The sequence below is a fragment of the Pezoporus flaviventris genome, unplaced genomic scaffold (genome assembly GCF_033815535.1).
Source record: "Pezoporus flaviventris isolate CSIRO_AGI_PZ_B2104156 unplaced genomic scaffold, CSIRO_AGI_Pfla_v1 ptg000031l, whole genome shotgun sequence".
Taxonomy (NCBI): Eukaryota; Metazoa; Chordata; class Aves; order Psittaciformes; family Psittacidae; genus Pezoporus; species Pezoporus flaviventris.
In genome coordinates this window covers 33,964,156-33,986,028 of record NW_026892579.1, presented here as the reverse complement: position 1 = coordinate 33,986,028, position 21,873 = coordinate 33,964,156, and the positions used below count along the sequence as shown (strand labels likewise).

The 21,873-nt window shown below is 38.3% G+C and overlaps 1 protein-coding gene across 3 annotated transcripts in view; it reads left to right on the top strand.

The window, feature by feature from the left end:
- Positions 1 to 9,792, top strand: part of MYOM2 (myomesin 2) — a 78,501-nt gene extending 68,709 nt beyond the window's left edge. For all 3 annotated transcript variants that reach the window (XM_061460670.1, XM_061460668.1, XM_061460669.1), the window contains 7 exons: positions 26 to 64; positions 734 to 839; positions 4,226 to 4,389; positions 4,721 to 4,757; positions 4,883 to 4,905; positions 5,772 to 5,827; positions 8,763 to 9,792. In XM_061460670.1, coding sequence (XP_061316654.1) covers positions 26 to 64; positions 734 to 839; positions 4,226 to 4,389; positions 4,721 to 4,757; positions 4,883 to 4,905; positions 5,772 to 5,827; positions 8,763 to 9,080 — 743 coding nt within the window. In that variant the 3' untranslated portion in view covers positions 9,081 to 9,792. The remainder of the gene's footprint in view (positions 1 to 25; positions 65 to 733; positions 840 to 4,225; positions 4,390 to 4,720; positions 4,758 to 4,882; positions 4,906 to 5,771; positions 5,828 to 8,762) is intronic.
- Positions 9,793 to 21,873: the final 12,081 nt, after the last annotated feature.

Genomic DNA, 21,873 nt, shown 5'->3' with positions numbered 1-21,873 from the left:
TTTTTTTTTTTTTTTTTCTCCTCAGTGTATGATGATATAATTCTGGCACTGAGCGAAGTCAGTGGTAAGTAAATGCTGTCTTGGATTTCCTTATAAGTTTTTTATATTAAAGTCACCTGAGCCTGAGGCAGACAATTTTTATTATAAGTGGGAAATCTTTGAGGGTCATAATGCTTATATTATTACATACATGTTATTAAGTTTCTGAATTAGCAGTTGACCTTGCTAATTGACACTATTTAAAGGGGTCAACATATTATTCCACCTGGATCATTTGATTTAGATACTGTGACAATGCTGTAGCAGTAATTTTCTTCCCATAACTAAGTGAACCTTGATACAGAGAGAATAAGATGCTGATCCTGCTCCCAGTGAGAAGTTGGGTGGCATTCCACTGAAGGAACAGGGGTTGCACAAGGAGAAAATTTTTGTGCAGTTAGAATCGTGACACTACAGTTTCATGGCAATTACATGACTAGCTTATTTCACAACAGATCTTGCTAGTCATAATGCTTGTAAATGACAATAAAACCATAAACTTATACCAAACTTTCACATGATATAAACCAGCAGATCTCCTTTGAGAGACATGAACAATTGTCTCTTTGAGGTAGTTGAGAATCGTCCAGATTTTTATTTTCATTTTTTGACCTGACAGTACAAGTAGTCCATTTGACTTTCCCCTTTTCATTCCACTATCCTGTTTGATCTGTATATATCCTATTTCACATAGGTAAGTCAGCCTCTCCACTGAAGATCCTTTGCACTGATGAAGGAATAACGCTACAGTGTTTCTTGAAGTACTACAATGAAGAAATGAAAATCAACTGGTCTCACAGGTACATGAGAATATTTTTTTCAATTTTATATGAGAAAAAATCAGTCTTTATGCAATTTTACTGGTTTTATTTATATGATTTACTGCAGTGTGCCATTTATTTAGTAACTAGACCACATTAATGATTTTTTCTGTCCATTCTCTTTTCACATAGATAGTACACTCCGAAAAAGAAGTATTAACAGCCAATATTAAAAGACAAATATTAACAGACAGCCAACCGACACTTATCAGGAGGATTGTAGTAGGCAGAAAAAAAAGAATTTACAGTATTCCAGCCTCTTAGTCAACATGAGATTGTTTGTCGTCCACTATATTGTCTGTATGGTTCAAAGATAGTAATCTATTTGAGCATAGTTTTCTATGCTGCCCTTTTCTTTAAATGGATTAAATTCTCCTCTGGTACTAGGTGAATACCAAAGACCTGCTCTCACAGTTTACTAAAAGCCTATATTAAGAAAGGACTTTTTTTCCCAAACAGATATAGTTTTAAGTAACACAAAATTTAATTTTAAAAATTCAAAAAATTTAACCATGACAAGTGCAAGGCCCTACACCTGGGTCGGAGCAATCCCAGGCACAGCTACAGGTTGGCCAGAGAAGAGATTCACAGCAGCCCTGCAGAGAAGGATTTGGGGTGCTGGTTGATGAGAAAATGAACATGAGCCAGCTTTAGTGTGAGCTTGCAGCCCAGAAAGCCAACTGTATCCTGGGCTACATCAAAAGGAGCGTAACCAGCAGGTCGAAGGAGGTGATCCTGCCCCTCTACTCTGCTCTTGTGAGACCTCACTTGCAGTATTGTGTGCAATTCTGGTGTCCTCAACATAAAAAGGACATGGAACTGTTGGAACAAGTCCAGAGGAAGGCCACGAGGATGATCAGGGGACTGGAGCACCTCCTGTATGAAGACAGGCTGAGGAAGTTGGGGCTGTTCAGCCTGGAGAAGAGAAGGCTGTGTGGAGACCTCCTAGCAGCCTTCCAGTATCTGAAGGGGGGCTATAGGGATGCTGGGGAGGGACTCTTCATTAGGGACTGTAGTGATAGGACAAGGGGTAATGGGTTCAAACTTAAACAGGTGAAGTTTAGGTTGGATATAAGGAGGAGATTCTTTCCTGTTAGTGTGGTGAGGCGCTGGAATGGGTTGCCCAGGGAGGTTGTGAATGCTCCATCCCTGGCAGTGTTCAAGACCAGGTTGGACGAGGCCTTGGGTGATATAGTTTAGTGTGAGGTGTCCCTGCCCATGGCAGGGGGGGTTGGAACTTGATGATCTTAAGGTCCTTTCCAACCCTAACTATTCTATGATTCTATGATTCTAAAATATCTTAATTTAGATATATTAAAAATATCTTAATTCTGTTCCTCTTCAAAAAAATATTCAGTGGGGCACAAAATACTTTGAGAGTAGCCCTCTGAGCTGAGAATACAACCAGAAATTAAAGTTCACGATATTTGTCCACCATCATGTTAAATTAATCTTTGACTTTAGAAGCACTCTACTCATCTGTGTATTTACAGTTAAATGTGTGCTCAAATGCTTAGCTATGACAGGCCCTCATTTGTTTGAAACTGCATCTAAGGTTTGGAAGGACTTAAAATCTCTTCATTTTCAACTTTCACATTCCTTGATGACATACAAAGATGACACACAGTGAACTGGTCTGACTTGGACAAGGAAGAGGCTGGTTTGTCAGCATGTCGTTCTAGTTTTGCAATGCTGTCCAGCGCTTAATTTCTACGAAGGCAGGAACACCAGAAAAGTGTCAGTGACTATCAGATTCAGGGAACTTGAGAACACTTCTGAAAGGGTGTGCAGCTGTACTCATAACTCCGGCTTTGTATTCAGTAGGTTCTGCTTCTTTTTTCAGTAAATCTTCCTTTTACAATATCTGCTTGAGTTTTAAAAGTGACTTAGATCATGCCACCATCCAGTTCATGGAAATATAAAACCAGAGAACGTTACATGGCTTACCTGGAAATATTAGTATGCATATATATGTTTACATACAGACACCTCCCTTGAGGTGATCTTGAAGATCATTCAACACAAATTGTGAACCAATAAAATTTCAGTCCTTCCTTGAATACAGTGATTATAAGCCAGAGTTATTAAAGCTAAAACAAAGACTAAAACAAACAAACCAAACAAGTACCCCCAGCCTCTCCAAACTTCCCTGCTTTTTTAAAAGGGGTTCTATGCAACTTTTTATTTAATTTATTTTTAAATGAAAGGCTAGACAATCTATGTTTTTTTACCATTATCTGCACATCATATAACACAACATGCAGATTTCTAGCTTGTTTTGAATCATCCAACACACTGCATAACAGGGAACATAATACAAGTCCTAAAGCCAGCATGGATCATCCTCTCAAGGCACATTGGGGAATATTATGTTTAGTATTTTCTAAGGTAGTAGTTTCTCTCCAGGTATCTAATTTGGTACGCTAAACTCAATACAGTCATCTTACAGAAGAGGAAATAGTGAAAATTCCCCTCCCTATCAAAGTCACTTTTGCTATGAAGCCAAATCAGCGCTGTCTGGACAAATAAAAAACATGATCAAAGGGAAACTAATGCTGACTTCATCTATTAAAAATTCCAGTTAATATGCTTGGGGAGGAAGGATAAAAGAAATATTTCTTTAGTTAGTGAGTGGAAGAGAACTTTTCTTCAAGGCGTTAAAAGTGTCCTGCTTTGCATGCTCTCATTAAATAGCTTTTTCTATTTCCACTCTACATGACAGATTATGGACCAGAAGAACCCCTGATCTGAATCAGTAGGGCATTTCTTATATTCTTAGCTGAGAAAGGGATGATAAGTCAATATAATGCCACTAAGTCAATATAATGCCACTGTTTTTTAAAACCTTTTTATTAATTCAGTTAGAAAATTTGCTTCTTGTTCTTAAAAAACCCACCAAAGTTATATTTTGACTTGATGCAAGAGAAATACATTCTATGCAAATATTTTGTTTTCTTAATTTTTGAAGTTAATGAAAGCTAAAGTTTTTTTTTACTCATCAGAAAAGATGTTTTGCTTCTAGTTTGCTACTGTGATGTATTCTATGTTAATGTGTATGAAATGTACAGAACTCTAAATTTATGCACATACTCACATGTATGTGCAATAAGATAAACAAAGCTGATTGTATATATGGAGAGAAGGGTAATGAGCAGAAGATGAACAAATAAATCCTTGGCATTTAAGCTCAAGCTAGTCCTCCAAAGTGTTTTATACCCCTACATGAAAGAAATGAATCTTCTGGGAAATTGCTCCTAATTTGTAGATTAGGAATGGGATGCTATTCTTTGTAATTTACAGATGATCTCTTATGGAGAATATATATATTAGAAGAATGTTCATAAACATTTCTGTTTTTTTTCTAGGGAATCTAAGATTTCTTCTAGTGAAAAGATGAAGATTGGAGGTGGAGAGAATGTTGCCTGGCTGCAGATACGTGATCCCACTGAAAAGGATAAGGGGAACTATACCATTGAGATCTTTGGCAACAAGGAATCCTACAAACGCACACTTGATCTGTCTGGGCAAGGTACATTTAGAAGACCATACTTCTATGGTGACTTTTTTTGGATTAAACAGAATTTACTGGCAAGAACGTGAGGAATGATGGTAAAACCAGAAGGCATGTGGTCAGAACCTGTTGTAGTTTAGTTGAATAACTGTTATGATAATTTTAGATTTTATCGGTTTCTACCACAAATGGCATGGGGCTTCAGAATCTTGGTTTTCCGTTTTGCTACTGTGTAACCCTGTATGGATTTTAAAAGAGCTTTAACATGGATATCTGTTTAAATGTTTATACTGAGCCCCAAGTGCAAGTTATGTTAATGGGCAAAACTCTCTCAATTTTTTTGTTACAGCTTTTGATGATGCATTTGCAGAATTCCAGAGACTCAAGTAAGTGCTTCATCTGTTGCATTTTAATGCTGTAGCAACAGTGTCTTTACTTGCAAGAAAAAAAATCATTAATAATTTTATTAATAACAATAATTATTTCTTTTCCCCTTCCTCAACAATTTTAGGGCAGCTGCTTTTGCTGAGAAGAGTAAGTTTATTTTACATTTTATCAAAAATGTTCTACAATCTAGACAAGTGTTCTCTGTAAGGCATCCATCATCATATGCTGCCATAGCTTTCAGAGTTCTGTGGCTGCAGAAATCCTCTGTTGGCATATAATACTGCAATAATACTAATTTGTGGATTTATTTGTTTTTTATTCCAATGGCAACCCACTAAAGTTTTAAATATTTCGAAAACCTTCACTGTATCTTCCTGTATCTGCAGATGTTTGTGAACTGTAAGCTATAAGGAAGTGTTGACTCTGAAAGCTGCTGCTGATATCGAATATTTAAATCTACCTATGAAGTAAAAGATTAGCTGCTAATTCCTGTTGGGCAGTGCTTGCTGAGAGGCACACAGTAGGGAACCTTATTACTGTTAAGGGCTTTAGGAATTCTGGTACTTTGATATCAGTTCCCCCAGTAATGACAAGATGCTTCTGTCCACAAAGAGAATGGCAGAACAAATCTTGCTTCAATCTTAGATATCATCAAGATGCTAAAAACATCCTCCTAGCTTTGCTCTGTGCCCAAAGCACAAACTGTCAAGCCCAGCAGTAGCTTCAAGGTTGTTATGTGTATTAGTTTAGAATGCTATAGCACAATCTCAGCTAAAAAAAAAAAAAAAGAGAGAGAAAATAAAATGTATTAAGAAGAAATAACACAAAATATCACAAAAGTTGTGGGTTTATACATTTAATTATCCAGGAACTAGCATTTTAAAAGATAAGTTTCAACAAAAGTTGTGACTAATATGATGCCAAGTCATAAAATTAGTAAGAAATGAATAATTTTGAGTTCTAAACCTTACTCTAAACCTTACATGGCCCGCATATTTTTCTTTAACTTCTAGATCGTGGTAAAGTCATTGGTGGTTTGCCTGATGTCGTTACTATAATGGACGGGAAGGTAAGGAGAGTTTTTGTCAAAGAATCATGCTGACTGGTGAGAAGTTTGCTGTTATGGTAAAAGGGGAGGGAATGCAGATGATTTCATAGAAGCTGAAAGCAAAGGAAGATAATTTAAACCACGTAATAGTAATCATTTAATTAAGACACATGCAAATTCTAAGTAAGCAAAGGTACTATAAGCTGTCTGTACAGTGAGAGGAAGCACAGCCCAATTCAGATCTTAGGCAAGCAAGGTCGGTCTCAGGAGGAATCAGTCTTACAACAAGTTTGAAAGTCACCAATCTGTGGAAAGCAGGAAAGTATACTGGGAATAGGATCGTGTTATTTACCCGTTGTATTTTTGTGTACTCTCTTAAGCAGTTGCTTTTGACTTCTAAAAGAGCTATATGGACTTTCATTCCAACAGACTACAGCATATCAGCTCATGAGCCAGTGTGACTCTTTCTATCTGCTGGCTATCAAAAGCATGTTGATCAGGCTGTTTATGTCTCTTGTATGAAGTGAGTCTTCAGAGACTACAGCTGCATTGCTCTGTATGGAAATTCTTAGCACTGGAGTAAGAGGTTGCACACAGTTCTTCTAACTCTCGTGTACCTGGCCATTTTCTGGATAGCCAGGAGCAGTCCTTTTAGGACGACAGGGAACATGTGGACCTTATACTGGATGCTGAAAGGTGTTCAACTCTGGACCATACGAAGATGATATTCCTTTTGGTTAATTCCTTCCTTTGTCTCTAATACTGGTTTGCATGAGGGACCTTCTTATTGTGGTAGACAGAGGCACCTCACAGCAAGAAAGCAGGGAGCTAGTCTTTTAGGAGGTTATATGTAATGCAGTTTGCAACAACATCTTTAAACAGCCTAACTGTAAGTAAACAACTCAGTGGAGTCACCCCTGACACACACTAGCTGCAGTTTCCTCTTACAGTCATACCTTAAAACCTACAACTTTAAATTAAAGAAATGCGACAAAGTGTAGAGTCAGAAGTTTTCAAAGGAGACTTAGTGATTGAGGATTAAATAACTGAATATGTGAAGAGAAAATCTCTGATTTTTGCAATCAAGCAGAAAGGAACGGATCACAAGGAAGTGAGACTTTAAAATCATCTTTAAATTAAATGCTAGCAGGTACCCTGCAAGAGCTGTGTAAGTGCAAGTGTGAGAAGTATAAAATTAAAAAAAAGAAAAAAAAAAGTTTTCTTCATGCAGTGGAATGGTATAACTAAACAAGTATATGGACACAAAGCTTTATTAGTGCTTCTTAAGATATTATAAATGATTTTAAGTCACATCTATAATTTAATAAATTAGAACAAGCCCAAAATGATCTAAGATGACTGTGGAATATATATTCTCTCTGGTAAGATTTTAATATTAACTTATTAATACTTGATTAATTATTATTAATTATTAATTGCTTTCAAATGAAGTCACGTTGAAAGGGCAATAGTCATGAAACGTGACCTGAGTTACAGAATGGACAGTAAGATTTAAACTCATGATATTAGTCATTAGTATGATTTCCCAAAATTTTATTTTCATGTTTGCATTATTAAACCTTTAAATATTTTATAGTAAGGATAGTTCCTATGGACTATTAGTTACCTTTACATCATATAATTTCTTTAAGAGTACTCACACACTTACGCTGTCACTAGGTTGTAGGCTGTAACCAGAGCAAGTAAATCTTCCTTCAACATTCCCCTCTGACCTTGGAGGCATGTAGTATGCAAGGCTGCTTCTGTATGTGAATATACGAATTTTTTGATCATTCAGAATGTCTTTTTGTTTCATTTTTCCCTCTGAGTTACATCACAGCTATTCAGTCATCATCATCCAAGAAAAATATTGCATGGAAGCGTGCATGTATGCACACAGATGGACTTCCTCTGTCCCTCTGGGTCAGGATTTGGAAAAACTTAAAGGGGAATATGGAGGGGAGAGAATATAAGGAAACATTCTGGTAGAAACTATCAGTTTTGGATTACTAATTGCTTGTGGTATTTTTCTTTGGTTTTGGCTTTTTGTTTTTTTTTTTCCCCCTCCCCCCCCCCCCCCCCCCCAACACAATGGTGCACATGTGAAATTCTTAAGTTGACTTAATTATCTAGGACAGAATTTTAGGCAGAATGAGTTTCAAGCAAAGGTGGACAAAGTAGGCACTAATCAGTGCTACTTTTCAAATGGTTATTTATTCTATCATCGCTATATGGAGGTCAAAATGGGATTCAGTAGTAACTATAAAAATTTTGAAGAACAACCATGAAAATTTTATGGGCTTCTTCAATCTCAGTTCAGTCCTTGGAAAATACCTGAAATACCAGGATGGACTACTAGGTCATTTCAGCTATTCTCTCACTAAGCATGTAACATTTTCTATAACTTTTATGTATTATTTATTCTTTGTGAAATATTTCCATTTTACCAGTCAGTTGCACTGGAGTCAATGTCCAATGATTCACATTGTGTACTCTGTTTTTTAAGTGATTTATTTTTAATCATCTCAAGCAATAACCTCAGGAAGCCTTGGTCAGAAAAGATTCCCTCAGTTCTCCTCCCTGTTGTGTACAGGGAAACATCAAGAATGTTTTTAAACCTATCATTGCCTGAAGCTCATGTGGGACTAATGGGTTGTCAGGAGTCTTCTGGAGGCAGGGCTGAAATGACAGTCCAACTTACCATCTTCAGGCAATGTTACCCTGAGGCTATTACTGCATTACAGTCACTGTTATGATGGTGGAAAGACTGAATTAAAAACAAAACAAAACAAAAAAGGAAAAAATATTAAACCCTCTAATTTTCAGTCTTCAGGAACATGATACTTGTCTTATTTTAATGAACTAGGAATAAGAAGTGCCTGAAAATAATACTGAGAATATTCTGGTTAAACAAATCTGACTGATCCTTAAAATTACTTCATTTTTCCTCCCTCAGACGCTGAATCTGACCTGTACTGTATTTGGAAATCCTGACCCCGAAGTGACTTGGTTCAAGAATGACAAGGTCTTTGAACTTAATGAGCACTATGCTTTTTCACTGGAACAAGGGAAATATGCCAGTTTAACAATCAAGGGAGTGACCTCAGAAGATTCAGGCAAATATAGCATCCATGTTAAGAACAAGTATGGTGGGGAAAAAGTGGATGTCACTATAAGTGTGTACAGACATGGTGAAAAAATGCCTGAAATTAAGCCTGGCCAGCTTGCTAAACCCAGCCCAATACCACCATCAGAGGAAGTCCTCCAACCTTAGGACAATGCGGCATCCAGTACGAAGAAAAGCTTGATGCTATGTTTGACAAACAAAATAGAATACATGAGCTCTAGTTGAGGTATTCCCTCACAAAACTTATTGGTAATGTCCAGAGGGAAACTGAGCTTTTAAGAGTTTGCTTTAGGAGGTAGCTGTGCTATGGTGCTGTATACATTTGAAAGAGTCTCATTTTGAATACATGTAATAGGGTGTGACTTACAAATAGCAAAAAGCCTGCCAGAGGTTACCATATGCAAAGACAAGTAGTGCAAACCTACAGTAAACCTCCATTTCCACCCTCCCCAACCGTCTGCAGAAAACCCCCAACAACTCAATCACCCTCTGCAAAAAAAGTCCCATCAGTAGAGAACTTCAGTTAGGTAATATTCAGAAATAGTTCCTGCTTTATTTGACACAGTTCCTTTGGCTTTGAAGCCTCTGATCCTGTAAGTCTAGTGGGTAGCACCTCTTTGGTAGTGATACCATTGTTTTGTAGTTGTAGCATAGGTCACATGGTTGTATGTTGGTTTTCTTTTTTTGTGTGATAATAAAACTTAAAAAGCCACCTTTGCTACTCACTGCTCCAAATGACACCTAACAAGTTCTGTTTACTCTCTTTCATTGTTTAATTATTACTTACTGTACAATTTCACATCTGGCAGCATGCAGACTATCAACTTTCAATAAAGAATAAAAATTATGGTTAATCACAGTCACTGGATGGCACTTCTGATGTTAATTTACTCTTTACAATACAGGTCAAGATGCAAGCTTAAACTGGTACCAAAAGACATGTATACAATTCAGTCACTTAAGATAATTATGTCTTTGATTCTCCTCTACTCTCTTCCATGGGTGAATTTATATCCTGCTAGGCAAAGATTTCTATATATGTTTATCATTAATTGATCAGATATAATGGACTTCAGTGAGATTACTCACGTATCATCTGTCATACAACACGAGTTCTTGAAGCACTGGCTATTTCACACCAGGTTCCCTGTTCAAGAGAATTTCATTTATCTACCTAGATGAACCTTTGTAATTCAGCTTCCAGCAGAATTCTTCTAATGGTAAGTAACACTGATGGTACAAACATCCCAGATGCAGCCTTCCTCTCTTTTGACTTCTCGCAGACTCTAGGATAAATGTGTGGGAAAAGGAGCACTGTGGGAGAGAGGGGCGCTTGGATAAGAGAAATTGCACTCTGCAAGTCACTGGACAAGCTAGATGAATGTATTTGGCACAACTATCAGAACAAACAGTTTCAGTTTTTTTTCTTTTGTTTTGCTCATCTAAGTGACATAGACCTTCCATCGTTTTGTCTGGCAAGCAAATACTTCACTTGATTCAAAAAATGTTTTAGTTTTTGAGACAGATGAAAAGCAAAGGTAATGAGAGGCTAATTTACAAGCTGTGAGATACAGTAGCTTGGAGCACTCATCTGGAAGACAGGAAAGCAGCATTACCCTTCCCCCTCCTCTCCATCACTGGGGATTTGGACCTGTATTTCTTAACACCAAATGCAGTGTACTAATCCTCAGACTTCTCTGTATTTGGAAATGCTGCTTCTATTTATCCTTTTTTTTTCACTAGTTTGACTAAGTAAACTGAAAAAGAGACCAGACCTAGGAAGCTTGCTTCTCACATGAGCATGTTAAATGCTAGATTTACAAAGTTTTTTCCATTTCTTGTACTTTATCTGAGTTTTCAGTATTGTAGGGATTGAGGGTGTGGTCCTGTAGATGATTTAAGAAGCTGATAATGAACAGATGATGATGAGGATGGATTCACTGTAGTTTCAAATTCCTTAAGTAAGAAAGACTGCAAGGATCCTTTGCAACTCACTGATATATGTGAGTAGTTATGATAAAAAACAACAGGCCAGCTCTGGAAAGGAAATAAACTTTAGTCACACTTTACTAAAAGATGCTTTGATTTTAAATAAACAGCTTTTGAAAGATTTTTCTACTTAGAGCCAATGAACAGTGACTTTATACTGAAGTACAGTATAAACAGCAAGGAATTACACTGAGCAGTGATGAATAAAGCTTCTTCTGGGTGAAAAATTCTTGTGGCTATGGAACCACATTCTGTGTCTGCTCATTGAAAGAAAGTGCCCAAGATGGCTAAAGTCTCAAGACCATGATATTGCCAAAAGATAATTTCATTAGGAAATTTTATGAAACAAAGCAAACAAGGATTTTTCCTCGAATAATCTATCAAAATAAGAGTTTATTTTTCATATATGAGTCTTTCATCCCAAGACCTTCAGAAAATCTTCCAATAAAATAACTCAAATTTTCTTCTTTTGTACTCTAATTTCTTATTAAAGGCCTGTAAGGCTTTCAAAATCTTACAATTGCAGGCTTACAAAACATCAGAGCCAGTCTCCGGAGCATACAAAGTGAGTATCAGCAAGAATTTAATATTATTCTTATCTCCTTCTACAGTACACAGGTTAATTTTAGCTGACACTATCAAATTATTGCATGTTATGGCAGCTTTTCAGAGGTATCCTTGGGCACAGGAGACAAGGTTAGTCTCATCTTAGTTGTACCGTTAGCTGGCCTTCTTAGTTAAGCAAGCTTCACTTATTTCCTTCTGGGCAAAGAGAAATAATTTATTATGACAGTTAATCCTCTGCTGAAGTACAGAAATTATAATTCACAAGAACGTTTCATTCAAAAGACTTTCTTTATAGCTGTTTCACATTTTTCAGTGCTCAGTGTACCTTTGATTCTTTTGAATACATTTAAAAATCTTGTTATCAGTGCTAGAAAATGAATTGGATCAACTCTGTTTAAAAAGGAGTATCTTTTCAGAGCAAACATGCATCTAGTTGTCTGGAGGGGCAATACAATTGCATGCATATTAGAGGGACAAATAACATGCTCTGGTAATCAAGTCAGATGGAATACATGATGAGGCATATTAGTGTTTGCACACACCCTTCCACAGACTTGGCTTCAGCATTAGTTTAATTAACAACCATTCTGAAGGGGGAAGAGAAGAAAGCAAGATTCGCTGGAGAAGGTCTAATGCCAAATTATCCTACTTACACTGTGGTCAAGGGAGATTAACTCAGTTACACTGGATGTGAATCCAGCTTGTTATTTTTACAAATCCAGGCACCCATTACAGTGAATTAGCTATTTCTGCTACCTTTAAGAAGAAAAGTTTCTATTAGAATGCTTTTCTGTCACACTGGTGAGTTTTGCGTTTCTGAGTTTCATGTTGCGCTTTTCTAGACAGTGCTAGCGTGAAATTGAGCATCATTGACTTGTCACGGTAGGCAGGTGCCAGCGGACCAAACTCATGGCTGTGTCTGTCGTGTTGGCATTCTGCTACAAGGCTGGCAGGCCTTCTTTTCTCCAAGCACCTGCTTCCTTCAAATCAGCTTTGATATGTTACTGTGTATTTTCTTGAAAACAAGTTCTGTTTTCAGAACAAGGCCATCTTACAGGTGCTTTTTATGAGGAAAAGATTTTATTTTTTTTTTATGACAGTATTTGCCTCTAGTGTAGCTCTTTTCCTGGCCCATAAGCTTCACTTGCATTCCACAACTCAAAAAACTGTGGACACCTTATTAATCTGCTCTTGTATGGAGACAGAGGTTCAGTGATAACAGTACTCTACGTGATGTTAATGCACAGACAGTTTTTAAGGAAAATTTGTGAAATACAGTAAACCACTTTATTTCTGTTCTGTAGAATTTAAGACTAAGACCTCTAGATGGCACCAGAAGAACAAGATAGAAATGAGCAGATCTTAAAAAAATTCTGCAGCTATAGCATATCCATCACTTTGATGCAAACACATCACTGAGGGAATGGGAGATTATGAAAAGCATTACATTTATGCCAGTGACAAGGATGGGTCCAGCAAATGACTGTTTCCTGGAAATAGCAGGTGATTTTGCAAGCAATAACACTGCCTCTTAATCTTTGCATGACACACATGAAGATGTTAAGCATGTCTTGTAAAATGCTGCAAGACTCATATTACTTCAAGTTTCTCCTTAGTATATGAAAACCCCAGCATACCGACTCTTTTTGTGAAGGAAGATTTGAATTGGAGCTCTAAAGGCAAATGTCTCAGACTTATCAGCTTCCATGTGTTTTCACACTGTTTCCAATACAGCAAGGCCCATGTCCTGCTATTTTTGTTCAGTCTTTACAGAGGGATGATTCCATTTGAAATTAAGGGGAGGTCTGGAACCAAAGAGCACAGGGTGGGCCTCTCAGCTCTGCTACTGCAAGATTCAGTAAAGACCTGTAAGAAACTACCAATAGCCTTTGATATTAATATTTAATTCCTCACTGGAATGTTCAGCATCTCAGTACCAGCTTTGTCCTTGGGTATTAGCTCAAGGTTTATCACGCTGTTATATTTTAAAAATAGCACACTTGACCTCACATAATTTTCTTTATGAACATTTGAACTTTGTGTGGGTGCATTAAAGGACTGTTAACTTGTAATAAACTTGTTTTTTAAGTTAATGTAACTTCACTTTCTGTTATTGTTGCTCCTCTGTTACATTAATATTGTGCAGCAGAGAGTCTGATAGGAGAGACCTAGACACCCTACTGCAGTTAGAAGTAATATGGTTAATAGTTGCAGCTAAAGACTTTCCCGTGGTATTGTAAATAATCCAGCAGGGTTGTCTCATGCAGATTTCACTGGGCACCAACATCCCCCATGAAAGAATTTGCCCTCCACCCTGCTGAGGGCTTCTGCAGGAAGCCATTATCCATCTGATGACGTTGGGGCACACAGCATGTGGAAGAGAGGCAGATGGAAAGAGCTACAACTGCTGTTAAAGATAGAGCCAGTGTAGCTCTTTACCATTTTAAATCATGGTAAAAATGATGATCAAAATTTTAGTCTGCTGACTTAGTGACCTCCCCTGGACCATTTTGAATGAAGTGCACTAAAAGCCAATCCAACAATTCTAAATCAACCCCAAATCCAGCCCTCCTGATTACAAGACAGTATGTGAAAAAAGAGCCCCATATAATCGTGTGCCACTTTAGCTGTCTGGGAAAAAATGCCTTCAACATATGAAAATGGCAATCAACCTCCTGCATGGTGCTTAATGGGAGGTAAAACACAAGACGACTCCCTGGCTGGGAGTTATGAGGCCACATGCAGATGTCTCCATCTGAGCTAATCACTGAAACTCCCTTCTTAGAAAATGGAGAGAAACAAGTACAAGTAGGGCACAAGTCATGTCATTCTAAAGCAGGTGTCTCAAATAAGTGAGATGAATCTTGTCTCTTCTTCCCACTGATTGTAAAGCAAGCTTAGTATAGCTGGGTTGTATGGGAGACATCTTAATGGCTGATGTTTGAACTTAGATGTGATAAATTCTGCACCATGTTTCTCTGATTTTATTACCTCTTTAGTTGAAAAATTTGTTTACAGAGATGCTTCATAATAGCTGATGTTTTGCTATGTTTTTATAGGCTGGCTTTCTCTACTGAATTCTTGTATTTTGAAATCTTTGCTGCCTTCACTGATATCCATGCTATTTTGAATTTGCTGTGAAAGCATTTGCTGACTTCCAGCAGCCACTTGGTCCCAATTCCTAGATGACTCCCGTGATTTGGCCTTTACCAAGACATTGTGTTAGGCTTTCTGTTCTTTGAAGTGTTCAGCCCAGTTTCTGGTTGTCTGTGATGCTGCTGTCAGTGTGGGACTTGCTTCTACCTTTATTCCCCATTGCTCTGTCACAGCATCTCAACCAGTAGAAGCTGTAAGCCTTTCATGGTAAATTAGTGCTCTTTCTCTAAGCCCATAAAATATGCCTTGTGCAGTTTCTCTGTTGTGCTGGCTGAGCACACCCTCTAGTTGGAGAAGCACAATCTTGTGGTTTTTATATGCCAGACTTCTTCCAGTGTGCCCAAGGCAGCTCAGTGACTGGACAGAGCTTTGAATCCTCCTGCTTCTGGGCTCCTGTTTTTGTCTTCTGGTTGTCTCTAACTAGTTCACAGTTATCTTCCTGTTCAGATCTGTTGCTCTACAGATTTTCTAGTTTCTTGGTATGATCTGTGTTCCTCTGTAACTTAATCTGCTGTCCTTCAATACTGTTTAATGGCATAATCTGTATCAGTAAATAATGCAGTACCAGGCTTGATTATCTAGTCCTTAGGACAACACCCTTTATGCATCACATTAACCTCTTCTAATATCCACTGCAAAGTGTAATGTCACCTGAACTACCAACATTACTCACCCTAACTTTAGATCAGGAGATGTTTAAGAATGCGTGAGCTGACCTGCCCAAAAACTTCTCTAAGGTCAGTCCAAACAAATAAAAGTGCTGGCTAATTAAGGCTGGTGCTGATCTTTTAGCACTGGTTAATTTACTACGAGAGGTTGTAACTACAGCGTCCAAGCATCAGTAGCCACATGAAATGTGCATGTGATAGCATCAAGACTTAGTGTCCTGTTAGTAAGTAAATAATTGAGCCTACATGGCCTGCTGTTCTCATAACCACTTTCATCAAGCAAGCCTACCCTAACGAAAATAAAATGTTTGGGATTGTGTGTCTCTCTGCTGTTAACTGAACCCAGCATTTCTCAGTGTTGACCTTTTCCTGTTCTTGATGCATCCACCACTGATTGTCTTCCCACTAATTTTTGGGTAACTTGGGGGAAAAATGTGTTATGATTAACTGGCATATTTATCCTTGGACTCTTCTGTAATATATGCAGTACTTTTCAGGCTTAGACCTTAAACTTCCTGATTTCCTTCTTTGCTTTTTGATAGGCCTCCAGGTCACATACAGCTTTTGCTGTTAAAGATTATGTTCTGATCTTTCAGAGCAGATTGTGCACTTGTGAAACCTTTCTCTTTATCTTGGTGCACGCTTTCTGCTTCTCCAGTCTGTTTGGCATTTATGTCTGGTCAATGGGCCTCCAGGTTGCCTTGGATATGTCTTTTTTCTCCAAGTGTGACACGTAGACCTGTTTCATTTTGTCATCAGGTCTTAAACCTGTTTTTGTGTTCCCTTAAACATAATCATGTTTTACGTGCACACCTCTCCTTTTACTGGTTTCAGGCAGTTAAATTAGTATGGATCTTTTACTTTTCAGGTTTACTCTTCTGAAGTAAGTCTGTGCTCCACCCTGTTGTAACTGCCTGCAAATCAGAATGTCTTGCAGACCTCTCTGTCTCCTGCATCATCAAGTCACTTGTATTGCAGTTAATTTAATTAACCACGATTTCCCTTCTCAGAACTTTATCTTTACCTAGCAGTACCGAAAACTCAGAAACATAATTTCCATCACTTACAGAGCTCTGCACGATAATTTCTGATGGGTTCTGGTCAAGCCCCATGTCCATCCCATTCCAAAACGTGAACTGATATGACTGTTCCATTTTGAAGAACACAGCTAATAATTCCCCTTCCATCTGAGCACAGCCTCTCTGGGCCTGATAGGCTTTAATTGAAAATGCCATGGGCCAATGACTTTTCAGTAACTGTGCTCCCAGGTGCTCCCCTTCTGAGGCCTCAGGCTGTAATTACAGATGCTCCACAGGCATTTCAGGATTGGCAGCTTGCTTATATTCATCTATATTCTTTTGGATGATCTTGTATTTTGATGTTAAAGAGACAGAACAGAGATATTCTGAGTGGCAAAAGGGACTTTTGTTTTTAGTCTGAGAAGTTAAAGTTGAGCCACTAATAGGTAGCCCATCCAGAAAAACACTGCAGAGACTTGTGTTGTTTTCACCTTTCAGGAACAATATTGGGAATGATACCACCATGCTTTCCTTAGAGATATGGTTAACCACTGAAGGATTGCTTATCCTTCTTCCAGGAATAGTCATCATGAGCATGAATCAAACTTGATTCACATGCCAACAAGCTCGACCCACAGGGTGGAGACCCTCACTTCTTTTTTATATGCTAATCAATATGGTAACTATAGTACATTCTGCATCATACGTGTTTCTTAGTTGTGGGTGCAAACAACAAAGTACAGTAACTTTGATTCATGACTTGGAACTTCAATTTTGTCTTGGTAAATTTTATTTGTGCCTTTGTAAGTTTGATTTGGGTAACTTTGATTTGACTTGGTAACTTTGATTTGTACTTTGACAGTTTTGAATCACTGATCAAATTATTGTGCCATACAGTAATAGAGTGAACCTTGCTATCAAACTCTGTTGTACTTTTACATCATATTAAACCCACTTTTGCTAATGCCTCTGACAGTGGTTCTTTAAACAATCTAAATCACCCATTTGTGACAGATTAAATGGAGAGGAGTGGGAAAGGGGATCTGCAGAAGAAAATTTCCTCATACTGTCCTCTTAAAAACCAGTCTAAATTTGGCCAAGTTGGTAAACTGTAGTTTGCATGTGTGTAGAGATTTCTACACGTAAAAGTCTCTGACAATTATGTGAGCACAGGTCAAACTGTAGACAGCAGCAGCTTGCCCTTTCCTGAGATGACTCCTCTGAGCTGCCAGAGGCAGTGCCTGCTCTCCTCCAAACTAGATGCTGCAGCAAAAAGCATCCCTTTTCTTGCTCCTGCTTCCCTGTGGGATTCAGGCAGGGTAGGAAGAGGTAGCTAGCTGATGCTAATGCAGGACAGGTGAGGGTAGATGGTTGTGGGAAGACTGGGACTGCAGGGACCCCAAGGTGGAGAGGGGAAGGAGACCACGGAGATGTTGTCGAGCAGCTGATAAAGCAATTGAACACAGAAGTTTCAGAGAGCATCAGGGGGATACTGGCATGGCTGTGAAAACAGACAATAGCAGGGAGAGAGGAGAGTTTTGAAACTACAAGGGGGAGCACAGGCTAGAAGGGAATGAGACTGTAATGAAGGGGATGGGCAGTGAGGCTGAGATGAGTACCCAGATATATGTGTGGAAGAGGCGATATTGAAACAAAATACAGCTGGATAAAAAGGCACAAAAGCAGTAAAGACAAAAGCAAGGACTGACATGTATTTCTCTCCAGAGCTTGACATCATTGACATATCTGGATAGCTTAGCTTAGTACATTTTATGCAATCTGCTGTTGATTAGCCGAAATTATTAATGGTGGCAGCTTCTAAGGGAGCAGAGCATGGCAGGTGAGTGCAGTGACAGGGCTGAAATTCAGGAGAAACAGAAGATCTAAGTAGTGGGATAGAATGACATGAAGAGACACTGGTGAGAAACTGAGGGAAAGATTCTTCTATAACTGGGGAAGTCCATGTCAGACCACAAGCCAGTGTGATATGGAAAGGTACCAACTCTGAGATACTAAAGCAGGACTCAGCAGTAACACCAACCTGAGTATGTAGGGGAGAAAAAGAGAAATTCAACATTCAACGAAGCTTGCAACCTGAGGAGGAGATTGGCAGTGGGTGTATTCATGGCCACATGAGGATATTTGCAGTGCGAGAGTCAGAATTAGTCTGCTGAAAGTGTTAGGTGGCAGAATACATTGTCATCAGAATCAGAGATGTGTGATAAAGCTACATAAGAAGGTTCAAGCTAGTCAGATTAATATAAACAGTTGTTCTTTTAGTTATGACAGATGTATCCCTGCAAAGCTCTGATCATCTACATACAAAGACTACCAAGCTCACTGAGGGACTCAGCTACATGTTTCTCAACAAATAAATGAAAGTCTGTGACCAGATCCTCAAGACAAATTTCAAAACCTTGATCTGAATCTTTCTGATAGTTAAATCTGTCCCCTACTCAGAACGTCTACAGCACGATACCTCCTAAACCTAGTACACAGAGTGACCTGGATATGTTATTCATGATGAAAAGTGGGACACTCTCTTCTATCTAAGGGGATACTGCTAGTGAATTCTATAGTCTGTGTTTTTTTTTTTTTCTCCTTACCAGCTGTTCAAATATTAATAAAAGAACTACTGACAAGAGGAAGTTTATGTTTGGGTCTCACAACCTGGTTAAATGTTCTTTTCTGGTTGACTGTCAGTAAAATTGATCTCAAATAGGGCAGAGCAGGAACTGCACAGCTATCAGTATTCTCTCTGCAGTGATTTCATCTGTTGGGCTGCATACAGCTTTTTGCTTTGGTTTTACAAGCCAAAATCTGTACTAGGAAAAAACAACACTTTTCACTGTGTTTCTGTACCCAGCTCCAGAGACACATTGTGGCCATAACCTTAATGTTCATGACTCTCTTGCTCTACTGGCATGGTACAAAACAACCCTCAAGAATGTAACATGTCTTTCTCACCTTTAAAAGCATTTTGTTTTCAAGGTGTCCTGGGTTCAACAGCAGCAGTAATTTTTCTCCTTCTTAGTAGCTGGTGCAGTGCTGTGATTTTGACTTTCGGCCTGGGAACAGCGCTGATAACACCGGTGTTTCTAGTTGTTGCTAAGTAATGTTTAGTCTGACCAAGGACTTTCTGAGTCTCATGCTCTGTCAGGGAGCAGGGGAAACCAGGAGGAAGCAGACACAGGACACCTGATTCAGACTAACCAAAGAAGTATTCCATACCACAGCACGTCATACCCACTATATAAACTGGGGGCAGTTACTTGGAAGGGTTAGAGCACTGCTGGGGTTTGGCTGGGTATTGGTCAGCAGGTGGTGAGCAGTTATTTCTCTTCCCTTGTTATTTCTCTTATCATCATTATTATTATTGGTGGTAGCAGCAGTGGGTTTGAGTTACACCTTAGTTACTGGACTGCTCTTATCTCAACCCACAGGAGGTACATTCTTTTGATTCTCCTCCCAATCCCTCCGGGAGCTAGGGGGAGGAAGGGGGGCAGTGAGAGAGGGACTGCATGGCTCTGAGTTACTGACTTGACTTAAACCATGGCACAAGGTTTCCTTTACTTTTCATTCCCTTGCCACTGTGGACATAAACTGTTGTGTGAAGAATTGCAGCACTACATTTGCAGAAAACAGATCTGTATATTTTAACTGCAACTTTCTGATTTTTAAGCCCTGCCCTGTTAGACATCTTTATTCTCCTGAATAATAATAATAAATGCTTCACTGATTAACCTACATCTAAGTTGGAAGACAAATGTAAGCTACTTCATGTAGATGTTATTTTCCTTTTTTTTTTTTCTTTTTAATTTTTGTGGCTAACCCCAGATGGGATACAAGTATCACATCTTTTTTTTTTCACAAGGATTTAACTGAGTACATAACAGTATGAATCACTTTTGAGAAGCTTGATAACAACTGCTGCAATATACCTGTTCAGCTCAAACTGGCAACATCTTAGCTATCATTTACTGGAAGTACATCTTAGTGAAAAGCTTTAACAGGCCATGATTTAACCTCTTCCCAGAAAACCAAAATGATGAGGACAAGATAGCAGAAAAAAGGTACTATGCTTCAGGCATAAGAAGTATAATGAAAGAATATCAAGAGCAAGTGAGACTTTCTTAAAAAAATTGAAGTTGAGAGCTGGAGTGAAATTAGCAAGTGGGAATGTAGGGAGCTCTGACAACATGACCTGATAAAAATAGATGTTTTGTAGCTTGTCCTACCTGTTAAAATTTAAAGAAGAAATTAAAGGAAGAAAATGAAAGAAGTTGAGCACTTCTACACAGTGACTGATTCACCACAAAATCCCAATTTCTCTCTGGGGTATGTTTTCCTAGAGGCAAAAGTTCTTCATAGGGGCTACAGCACATACACTTCTAGAAACAGATAATTCTGTCTCGTATGATGCAAGAAGAAATGTGTGAAAATATTGGCAGTAGTAAAGTCCAGAGCTCATTTTGTTACTTGAAATATAGCTAATTGATAAACATTTAAAACCACATATTAGGAGAAAATAACCCTCCTTGAAGCTAACAGAATTCAAATTGGAAGCAACTAGATCATTTTCAACAGTGAGAATCAACATATGGGGCATAGCTTACCATAGGAATTAGAATCATAGAATAGTTAGGGTTGGAAAGGGCCTTAAAATCATCTAGTTCCAACCCCCCTGACATGGACAGGGGCACCTCACACTAAACCATCTCACCCAAGGCTTCCTCCAAACTGGCCTTGAACACTGCCAGGGATGGAGCATTCACAACCTCTCTGGGCAACCCATTGAGACAGAGGGTCTTTCTGAATTATTACTCATTAATTAAACCACATGTTATTTAATAATTGGTCATCAACTTAGTTTGTGGAGGGTTTTTTTGTTCTGGCTGATCAATTATTTTCTTCCTTCCTTAAAAAAGCAATTGCTGTAGTCCATTATAATCTTGTGATATTAAGTAAAACCTTAATTCTTTTTATGGTAACAATTTGGCTCATGAATTTAAGGACAAGGTCTTGAACAAAAGAATGAGTAACTGTCAATATGAAGGGTGTAAAACTCATTAAAAATGAGAAGTAACCAAACCGAGAAGTTAAACTAGATCTCTCTGTGTCTATCTGTCTCTTCCTTTACTGGGGAGGAGAGATGAAACTGTTCCCAGTGTAAAAAATATATGACAAGAAACAGCTGTCTTTCTTTGCATTCAAAGATGGAGATCATTAAGGATTTTGAGTTGGGTGCAACTCTTTGCATATCATCAGGCTGAAATTTTGAGTCAAAGGCTTGTTGTATTATTGAAACAAATGGGGTCATAGTAAGTGACACGTTCTTGGGTACTAGGAAGGTTTGGCCCCCAAGGACTTTATTCCTCCATGCTCATTCTGCTTATCAATCAACTACTCATTCAGTATTTAATCCTGGCACTAAAACATTCTTGCAGGAAAATCTTAATTTGTGAGCTCTTTATATTCTGTTGCGAGTCAAGAAGTGAACTAATTTGGTATTGCATTCCCTTGATAATGAACAAGGCTGAT